General features: G+C 34.1%; 1 protein-coding gene across 1 annotated transcript in view; it reads right to left on the reverse strand.

Moving 5' to 3' along the window:
- SNX29 (sorting nexin 29) overlaps nt 1–8,303 on the reverse strand; it is a gene marked incomplete at its 5' end in the record, with an annotated part of 108,297 nt that extends 99,994 nt beyond the window's left edge. Inside the window, 3 exon segments of the mRNA XM_010080997.1 lie at nt 5,617–5,741; nt 7,284–7,336; nt 8,235–8,303. Coding sequence (XP_010079299.1) covers nt 5,617–5,741; nt 7,284–7,336; nt 8,235–8,303 — 247 coding nt within the window.
- Between the last annotated feature and the right edge of the window lie 3,619 nt (nt 8,304–11,922).

Here is an 11,922-nt window from a genome sequence, read left to right on the forward strand (position 1 = left end):
TATCTTACTGATAACTCTGAAATGTTAGAAGCTAGGTCCAAAGGAATAGGTAGCTCCAGAATTTGCAGACATGCAAATTAAAAATTCATGTAACTTTTTTTAAAAAGTGTTACATTTAAAAGGCAACAGTACACTTTTCCACCCGAATACTTTCCTTGCCCTGTTCCCAAACACTCACAGTAAGTTTTTTTGCAGTTGCCTCAAATTTCTTAATTGGAGGTAACAAAAATCTACATCAGTAATTGTAAATGTATGATCAAATACCTGGTATTTTACATATTCCTGTTTCTTAACTGAATAATAACATATTTTAAGGACATATTTATTACAATTCATCCCTCACCATTTTCTCAGGGTGAAAAGAACAACCAAACATCAATAATTCATCTGCAAGACCTTTGAGTCATTACTATACAGTATAGTTAGGCAATCATCAGTCATTAATGTTGCACCAAATACATACTCCTTAAAAGTATCTTAAAATATAGCATTAACATTCATGTGTCTTTAATTTGTTACAAATAGAATAGCTCTAAGAAACTAGAACAGTTTGAAAGCTGTTAACCTATACAGTTAGCAACATTAAGAGACTGAATTTGAGGCAAATAGGATACTTTTAAGAGCAAAAAAATCTGAGAAACCTAAGCATTAAAAAAAAATTTAAAATACATCAATCTCTCAAGGACGACATGCAAAGTACTCCTTTTGACAATTTAATTAATGTCTTTGCTCAACATTTTTTAAAGTTACAAAATAGGGGAAAAAATTATATTGTACAATCGAGTTATGCAATATCACCTCAAATATGCTGGCTTTTGATCATAATCTCAATTTAGGCAGCATACAGCAGATGCTTAAAATTGGGTAAAAAATTTTCTCAAAGACACAGAAAAAAAAATAATCACACAAGAGGGAAAACAGATGATGCTACCACTCCTTGCTTATCACTTTTCTAAATTTCTAAATCTTTTTTAAGGTGGTAAGGGTTTTACAGAAAATGCCATCCATTATTTAGCAGAGAGAAAGAGAAGCACAAAGAGCATGCAGTCAATCAGTTTTCACTACAGCTTATGACTCCTTTTGGTGAAATATGCTCATTTGAGGGTATGCAGGGATTTCATTAATCTTCGCAGAAAGGCAAGTACAGCATTAGATTAGCAAAGTTTATATTATAATTTTAGAAACCTAAACACATAACAAGCAGGTTAGATGAATTAACTAAAAGGTTTGCAAAATAGGTCTGACATCTATGCAAGAATAACCCAAAGCTCTTCTAAATTAGACAAATGTACAAAAGACAGGAACCACTGAATTGACAATGTAGGATGCAAAACTAAAGGCATACTTTGCTGACCTAGGACCTCACTGGCAGGTTAACTTTCAAACAATAAGGAGGTCCACTGAACATATAAGAGCATTCAAATACCATATGTCCTACATTTTTGACTTCAATTTATTTGATCCGCATTTCAAAAACAGAATGCATTTATATCTTTAAAAAAGCATTCCTTAAAATGCCAGATTTGTATCAAGATAATAGTGATTTAATGATTTCATTGTTTCTTGTGACCAATAAAATTCATTCTTCCGTCTTGCTAAAGGCTCAAAACAATACTAAAGTAGGAAGTGAAAATAATTTCACTCAGTGTTTCTTGGGATTCTGATTATTTACAGATATCAAGGATTTTGAAAAGCTTCAAAACTTGGATTATCATCAGTTTTAATCAAAATCTATCCAATGGAAATAACATAAGAGCATTCCATACTCTAAGTCCCTCCATGACATACTTTATAAAAACAAGTAAGGAAGTGGCATTTTCAAATGACTAAGTTCTCTCACTGAAAGCGGTATTAAATGAAAATCCAAGTCCTGACTGTTGATATTATTTTACATGGCAAATAATGCAATACTTGTTATTCAAAAGTAAGAGCATTTTAATTTCAGTAAAATACAATTTGTACAACTGTACTGTAGGCAGAGAAGACACTGACGTTATGCAACTCACCCAAATATTAATAACTTTGTGAAAACAGTTTATTTAATTTTAATAATATCACAGCGCCAGTAACTGCAATACCACCAATCATTAATCAGCACCCAACAGTGGCCATGTCTCAAGTTGAGAGCACAGAGATCAGCCTGAAGCCAGGTTCAGTGCCTTCTTATGCAAACCAAAGCAAAGAAAACAATTTATACCATGCAGCCATTGTGCATTTCTGCACAAAGTGTCTGTTCTGTCAAGTAATTAAAGAATATTTTAATATTTGTCATGAGTGTCTCATAGTAGAACATTCTTTGCTATAGTTGGAAATAATAGTTCTTTCACTTTTAATTGAGAGTATGATTAAATGAAGTTTATATTCCATAAGCCTTAGTCTATAATTTTCTAACCACAGCAACTACTTATTTTACCATACTAGCCCTCAGCATTACTCTACAATTCCCTACCATTCATAAGCAAACTATGATATGCAAATTAGTAAAACTATAAACATATTGTGACTTTGCAAAAATTTCAAAATACATTCCAGTTTTTGGTATTGACATGCCATGAGGCTGTGAACGATGCACATCCGTAATTTTGCCATGGCTTACCTATCTGTAAACAGATAATACTATCCTATGGTATGGCATCAAAACACATACATTAATCTATAGCAATATGTAGCATCAGAACTACTAAAAAAAAAAAAAAAGGCAACAAAGACAAAATTTTGCTTCAGCCAGGGGAAGAGAAGGCTTAGGGAGAGGGCAGACACCTAACAGCAGCCCTCAGGTATCTACAAGGAAGTCACCAAGAAGACTGATCTAGGCTCTTCACATCAGCACATAGCAGGAGGACAGCAGACAACAGCTATTAACTTAGAACAAGAGAGGCTCAGACTGGATGTAAGAAAAAACTTTTTCATCATGAGGACAGTCAAATGTTGGAACACAGTTGACCAAAGAGGTTGTGTAGTCTGTGGAGGTTTTCAAGTCCCAAACGGTTAAAGCCCTGAGCAACCTCATTTAACCTCACAGATGACCTTTGTAGGACTGCAAACCTCCTGAGGACCCTTCCAACTTGAATTAGCCTATGATCCTCTGAGTGCAGAAAAACCACTGCTATGAACTATCACTGCCAATACTGACAGAAAGGCTTCAGCAAGTCTGGAACCTGTAATAAAACAGTAGAAAGAGCAACCAGACAAAATGGGAGAGTTAATCTATTTAGAATCTTTCAACAACATTGTTCTAATAATTTTAGTGAATACTGCATCAGCTACACTATTCTCACACAACCTTAACTGGAGTTAAATGAAGAGACTCTCATATTGTTACAAACTAAAGACAGAATACAGTTTTATTGTTTGCTTAATGTAAGATTAAAGGAGCTGCATATGCCTGTAATGACTATGCCATCAACTAATACTAATCACATGGATGTTAGGAATATATTTGTTTACTTGAATGTCTATTAAAAAATTAAAATATTTTAAATAGGATTTTAAAGTCATAGTTCCATAGAACTACTAGTGGAGTTTTTATTTAAAGTTCTTATTTTCATTTAAGAAAAACAAAGAAAAACACTGAAGCTCTTAGATGCAAAATGATGCTACATTGTTTACAGACATTTGAAAGTACAGTTTGCCATAAAGTATCTGTAAATTTCAAATAAAAACTATTGCTGAACACTTCTGGTTTTCAATTGTCAAACCCTAAATGTACAGCCTAAACAGCAGTATTCCGCTATGTTAAAGATGACACCTGTGATTATGTTAGACAGACCAGAATATAAATCTTACCAGACTCATTTGCCTGAAAGTCATAAAAATATAGAAGTACTTTGCAACTGTTTTCAGAGGAAAAAAAAAACAAAACAAAAAAAAAAAACACTACTGTAATTCACAAAGATAAATGCAGTGGAACCCAGTAATTTCCATTTAAAAAAAGCCTCTTAGTCAGTGCACATCATGCAATTTGCTGCAAAGCAGCCACATTTTTGTTCTTGGACTTCCATACACTGCTTAAGCTGCTTAAGGAGAAAAAATGTTTACTTCCTTCTTCCGTTCCCCAACCACAAATAACTGACCTTCTCCTCTTCCTCTACATCATCCTACTGATAAGCCCCCATATAGGACACACATACACATGAACATATAGCTAAATTTTTACTAAGTTCACAAGTATCAGAGATGCACCTTTGTACATCTGGCCACTAAAAGACAGGACCAAAAATTTCATACACCCTTGACATTACTAACAGACAAGAGAGAAATAATAAGAATTATACGTAATTACTTCAAACTTAAAGACACACAATTTGCATAAATCAGAGAGAGTGTAACAGGGGAGAACATTCTCTGCACCAAAGCATATGACTGTCAATTGCAAGCTGGGGGGATAAAAAGCAGATAACCAAATCACTACCCATTAAAGAGATGGAAACTACCCAGAGGCTGAAAGAGACCACAGAGTATCTAATCCTCAATTACAAACACATGCAAGGAAGAAAAAAGCATACAGAAGAGCCAAAAAATCTGCAAAGATTGTGTAAACAGCTAAATTTTTCTTACTTGCTCACTTGGAGTCTGCAAAGTGTCAAGTCTTGCTGGGCAAGTAAAGTAAAAGAGGCAAACATGGAAAACTCAACACCTCCTCTAAAAGTACAGTGAGTTTCAGCTCCCCAAAAAAGCTAAGTCTGGAGGCTCTAACCCTACAGGAAAGTGAGCACACAGACCCAACATTTCATCCTGTCATCCAGAGGAAACAAGTTTGTTGTTACAGTAATTTAAAAACACCATTACGTCAAACTATACATTTTATGTTAATGTAACATCCATTTTATGCAGTCGTCTGGTGTAACTGGAATTGATGTCTGGAGATCAAAATGTATTGACAATTCTAGTACCACTGAATATATTTTAAAAAAACAAAACCAAAACCCCACTGTGTGTTACATGTTACACTTGATTGAGTTTCAAAAGCTAAAAAGAAACTTTTCTATATTATGTATACCCTGTTTAACAAAAAGATACTGCGTGTCAAACTTCACAACAAAAAACACTTCTGATAAAAAATAAGGGAAACATCAAGGTGAAGACAAAGCAATAAAAATAAATAAATATTTTTCTTTAAATGTGGAGAAAGTAATAAAAACCAACTGAAACAATACAAGTAATGTAAGTAGTGTTTTTAAAAATAATATCAATACTTACAAGTTAAACATATCTGATGCTATAGAATATGGCAGTTAAAAGAACACAGTAAGACAAGGTTTCCAATCAAAATGTCATAGTATAGACCTTAACAGCATAATTACACAATGCTTATCCCTACCAGAATTCAAAATAAATTTGCCAATGATACTATTCATGATGGAACTGTAGGAAGCGCAGGTTTCCAAACAACAAAATTTCTACAGAAATTTGGTATGAAAGTTAAACTAGATTAAGAGAGCAGTAGTTCTCACTACTTTCAATGCAATAAACAATTTCATTGCTTAATGACAGCCCAAGTATTAAGCATGCTACCAACTGTCTCCTGTTCGATGCATTGCTTAAAACTTTCATTAGAAATTATATCACTTGCACTTAGCAACTGTTTAAAATAGAATATTCAGATCAGCAAATTACCTGTTTCAGTTCTACTGGAGAAACCTGCTGCCTGTTTGATTGCTGCTGCTGTTAATGCTAATCCCCGGGTCCTCCTCAGACCATGCTGTAACACGGCTTCAAACTGAGCACACAAACAAGTGACTCTGTAACAGAATTTTTAACGAAATCATGTGAAAAGAACAATCAAATACATTTCTACAGAGCAGGTTTATTGCAAATCTCTGAATAGAGAATGTAAACGTGAACCATTACCTTATACGTAGTGAAAAACCCTTGGTATGCACTAATATCATTATTTGCAAACAGTATAACCTACTTATACCCACAGTCTCATCATGACTATTCAAAGCTGGGACACAAATTACATCCAGAAGAATTGGCAATCAGCTTGAGAAATCACCCTCACCTGCTACAGTGGTTGTTAGTCATGTAATTTCAGCTTTAGATTACCTACTCTTCATGTAATGCAATCATATTTTCATAAATCTACTTTGTACTACACATGCAATGAAAGATTTTCTGAAAATACACTATAACATCCTGTACAATTAATAGACAATTTTGTTAATTTGCATTAGTACACTATAATTCAAGCCTAGGAAAACAATTAAACATATATTTTAATGTACTTCAGAAATCCTAGGCATAGAAAAATAAGAAAGATTTTTCTGGAGATGCGTTCAGTCTTCAGGTTTTGATGTTGTTTTCCATTATACCATTTATAAATTTCCTGATTTGTTTTAAACATAACCCAGTTAACAAGTCAATTTTCCCACAGGTAGAAGCATTGTAAAACCACAAAAGTTTTAAAATTCAGCCTGACAAAGAAAGGAATATTATCGTAACCTACAGGGAATAGTAAGGCTTAAGGTATAACTGACAAAAACGCAATCTATTTGTTTGAAATCTTATGCTGTCACCTGCCTTACAAAGCTGCCACAGTTTACAAAGCAGCTCAGGACTCTGCCCAGGCATTCCAGAAGTACAGAGTTCTACTCAGGGTCACAAAAAAGCACAAGATCTCAGGAGAAGCACTGACAGAAAAAGCGGTATATCTACCATAACTGTCCTGGACAGAAGACCTTTCAACATGTAATGCTTTCCAGTACTTCTAAGTTAGGAAAACTTTATTAGGAAAACTTTACCAGTGAAGTAGAATATAATTCAAACAATACTCAAGATGATTGTGGAGCAGTTGTGATTAATTTTGGCCAAAAAGATTGCTGCTGTTTAGAAATTGAAATTTTGCAGCAGACACATGACCCCCCGGGGAGGGGGGGGGGCGGAATCTACTTGACTTTTTCAATTCAGAAAAGCAGAAGAGAAACTAGGTTCTGTGAAAGAGCTCATATTATTAAAAATATACATGCACTGAGAATCAAAGCAAGAAAACTACGCAGCATTTTACAGAAAATTTAGCCACTAGTAAAACTTCAGACTCAGATCTCAGAATTCAATGCTTTGTCATGAACTCTGCAGACACTTAAACACTTGCAACTTCATACAGAACACTCTTTGTTAAGCTGTCAAATTTGTAACAAGATGAAAAATTCAGAGTCCCGTGTCAGTTTATGTAAACAAAAGGAACTGGGGTTTTTTTGAGTATGCCAAGTATTTTGTGCAGTATGTTTTATGTCATTATGATACAAAAATCTGAGCATGTTAAGTTTCTTAGACTATTTTACCTGCTATCAGAGTCTGAAGCAATTTCTTTTCTTCCTCCAAATCGTATTTGACACTGCAACAAACACATTTTAAGAAATTTTTGTTACACTAACAAACTCAATACTCTGAACTATTTCCATGTAAGAAACAAAGTCATAACAAAAAGGGAAGCAGTACAAAACAAAGCATTGGCAAATACAGCCTGCAACCAAAAAGTGCTTTACAGCATCACATTCCACTAACAGTGGAACATTTGCAGTTCTAATATATCCTTGCTAGCCAGAACACCACACCTACAGGTCCTCCAATAAATTTAAAATTAAGTAAAAAGTACTGCTTTTGAGTTTTAAATGTACACCCACAAAAACAAACACTGCTCCCATTCAGCTCAGTGCTACAACTAACAGAAGAATCATTCTTCATGAAACATATCACAGGGCGACTTTTGAGGTATTCTTTTGCCTCCCAAGCTCTCCTAAATTGAATCCAGTCTATGGAATTCCACTTGAACTTCATGTTGATGCAAGATACATACCTACATAAATAAACCCCATCTTACTAACATATACTTAAATAAATCCCTTACCTGTATTTTAACCCTTCACTACAAACCAAGTACAAAAAAAAAAGCTGCTACTGCAAAATGTTAACCAATTTAGCCTTTGCTACACTACAATTTAGTTCAGTCACGTAAGTATTACAAATATATATCTATTTATAATATATATTCTACATTATTATGTGTATTTGTAATATATGTAAATATTACAAATATAATCTGTCAAGCACAAGAATTTTACACAAATACTGCATACTCTTTGCTGGCAGACACAAAAACTCAGTAGTACTGTGTGAAAGACAAGACTTCTTCTTTGTCTGGTAAAGAGGAGGAAAAAAAGGCAAAGACAGTTCCAGCTAGTACTGACAACTCAGAGTAAGTATACTGTAAAAATAGATATCCGATTTCTCACCTGCTTAACTGCATCCAGTAGCCGTTCTAGAAGAAACTGTCTTTTAGTGTCATTGTTCTGTGAACCTGAAATTCAACAAGATTATATAATTTTAAAATATAGAGTTTTTTAATAAAAACACATTTGGACCAATACCAGGGCCCTGAGAACTCTCTTCGCAGGCCAGTTATTCCATCCAATTTATTAATGTAATTTCTCTAAGTAAAATGATGCAGGATAGGTCTGTGTTTTGAGGTTTCAAGTAGCCTTTCTCTAATATGCAGGAATATTGTTTGAAATATCAACTAGAGTCTAATTTTAGTAAGATTTTGGTTTCATGATATAAGGTATACTGCAGCAATACCAAATATAGTATAATTGTGCAAAAATCAGCACAGCTTGCCCCTAGCTTCTTAGCACAACCACCTGTGGGGCCACATTGCAAGCCTGGAACTGACCCAGTTTAAGATTTTGTTGTTGTTGTTGGTTGGTTGGATGATATGTATGATGGAGCTAGTACTGCAACCCCAGAAGTGTTCATACTGGGACAGTTACCAGGATAGTATATCATCATAGCACAAGAAAAGAATGGAAAAAGAGAAAGAGACAGCAGGAAAAAAAAACTTCTTACTGTCAACCTTACTGCAGAAAGAAGTTTAAGTCAGGTGAACAGAAAGCAATTGTTACAATAAATCCTTTAAAATTTAACTCCCAGCATAGTTCTTCCTGATTATCACCTATAAAAATCTAGTTTGTTACTATACAAGAAGCTACACAAGACAATATTTTAACTTCTCAATCATTTCAACAACAAATAGCATAATACTTTGCCTGTCAGAATATGCTTTATAAATTCCCGTGAATATGTATAAAATCTACTGATTAATTAACCCACATCGTCTCTATTATTTCCTTATTCTGAGCTTAAGTTCCAAATATCCTTTAAAAGTCTCCCTGACCTCTCTGGAATTAAAATCATTCTATTCTTCTTTTCCTCTCAAAGAACATACAACTAATATACGCATGGACTGAAAGCCAATTATCAATGCGAAATGAGAAATCAAACACCACACAATAAGCCCTCTAGTAAATAGAGATGACATCAAAGATCCGTGTCTTTTTCTCTTGCTGGTCAACACAGTGAGGTCCCAAACCCTGCATTTCCTGTCTTCAATAGTCCCATTCAAAGTAATTTGCTCCTAAACCAGTAGGAGGGGACAGAATTTGTCCTACTGAAATTATTCTGCTTTTGTTTCATCTTAAATATGGGACTAGGAAAAGAAAAACCCTACAGTAAGTCTATAATACAGAATGCCAGAACAAAGAAAACAATAGGAAAAATGTGCAAATGTAGCTGCTAGCTAACTAAACTTCACAATGCTTATTTAGCTGATTACAGTGGATTTTCAAGAAGTTATACTTCCGATTTTGAACTCTGACTCAAACTGTGCAGGCATGTGATGTATGAGGTTTGGTTCTGTTAGTCAAATACTCCGATGTGTGCAAACTCAGGTGAAGATGCAAACAATGTTCAATGCTACTAAAAGACTCTATACCCCATACCAAGTAGGTTTTAACTTCCAAACAACTATGCCAGTTATGCCCCTGTGAAGATAAGGCTAAATTCATACAATCCCTACTACTCCACTTAATACTCCTTCAGAGACAACAATTTTATTAAATTATATTCAGTGTTATTACCATGCATGCATTGCTAAAAACAGAGACAAATGCCTATTTATCTAAATGCCTTCTAATACATCACATAACTGTAAAATCAGGAAACCAATTAAATCTCAACTTTTTAGTACAACCCCTCATGCACAGTAATATTGAATATACACAAACCTGCAGATTTTCTGTATTGTTTCAAAACTCATTACTTCTATAGTCTTATGCTATCCACATACCTGCAAGAATAGGTACGATGCAACATTTCTCTTTATATTAACAGTCTGAGACTACTTCAGAACAAATGCATGTAATTAATTTTGTGACCTGAAAAACATCTACCAAATGAAAATACTAAGTACGCAGCTTAAGTTTGTCTTCTAAGTGCACTATAAGTTAGTTTTTAAATTCACATCTCTTTAGCATCTTTGTATCCATCTGGTAACACAGAAACGGTTTGCAACTAGATATCGGACTGTCAACAATATAAAAAAATGCATAAATACAGAAAACCCAGAGATGATCACTATGCTAATTGAAGTTCTAAAAGACTAAAGCATGTGAGATCAATCAGCCTTAAATTTACACAGACTGAGTGCAGTGTAACGTGTATTTTGCCTTTATTTTACTTGTAAATTTGTACTACTAACAATTATGACTGTACATGATTACAAACTAACAACTTCCAGAAGGAGTTCAGATCACCTTCACCATTAACAGGGCTATGAGGCCACGTAACGTCTATACTGAAGGTTGTACGAGGTTTCTGCTCAATGCATGTCTTCAGAATTCTTCTGTTGCTGTGCTTAACACAGAAATTTTGCATGTAGAAGAAAAATAAATCACAAAGTCTTAACATTTTTTAAAAATTTAAAGATTAAGTTGTGTGTTTTTCAAGCAAATGATAATTATTTTCTGTGCAATAAGTCTAGACAATGTAGTACTTTTTAGCAATGCTTTGGTTTCAAGTAAAAATAAATACCAACTATTTCAGATTTTGCTCTTTTACAGTCTTCATTTTCTAAACTAAGTATTTTTTTAAAAAAGCATATTTTCAGACAAGAGTACCAATTAAGTGTGATCAACTCTAGCTGATTTAAAGACTAACAGTGTATTACAAACTGACCAAAATACCCTTCTACCAATTCAGAACTGTGGTAAAAACTGCAGTAACACACACACAAATACAAAACATAGAATGCATAAAAACACAATTACTCTGAAAAAAGGCTATATTTAGGCTACTGCAATAAAAAAGGAAGTTCATACATGAGTCTAAAAATAATTGTGAAAACATAACTGTAAGGTTGCAAAAACAAAGAAACTTAAAGAGACTCCTCCCATCAACATCTACTTAGTCAAAAAGGGTTAAAAATAGCCTCAGGTACTGTACCTGCCTCTGTGACCCTTGTCATTTCTTGCTGTTCACAGGCATGCTTTCCTATTTTTAAAACTAACATCTCTCCATACCCTGACAGAATTATCCACACCTACAGCAGAAGAAAACTGACTCTGCAAGCAAAGGAAAACAGGACTTTCATCCAATTCTTTATAGGTACAGTTCTCTTCAGCACCACATGTAGCATATAGCTTAAAAAAAAACAAACCTCAAACTGCTCTTACACGCTTCTTGAAGTCTTGTATGCAAAATTTCAGACTGCAATTCCTTTTGCTTGCTCTAGTACAGGTTCTGAGTGTACAAGTTTAAGATAAAGCAAACATAGGCCTAATTTCAATACTACCTGTACTACATATTATGATTCCACTGCCTTATTCTTAATTAGTCAGAGATTTATGCTTTTTTGAAACTGTCATTAAACAAGTGACAACATCCCTAATTCTTGACAAGTATATAAATCTAGTACCCCTGTGTTACTTCCCTTTAAAGTGTAGCCTATTCAACACTGTCCAATTAAATGTTAGTATGTAATTAGTAATTAGCATTAGTAATATTAAAGGAATGCTCAAATCAACAGGAAGCTACCCTCACATCCACTAGAAAAATACTGTAGCTAAAAAATTAAAGTTAATTATAGCC

This window comes from Pterocles gutturalis, unplaced genomic scaffold (assembly GCF_000699245.1).
Source record: "Pterocles gutturalis isolate BGI_N339 unplaced genomic scaffold, ASM69924v1 scaffold159, whole genome shotgun sequence".
Lineage (NCBI taxonomy): Eukaryota > Metazoa > Chordata > Aves > Pterocliformes > Pteroclidae > Pterocles > Pterocles gutturalis.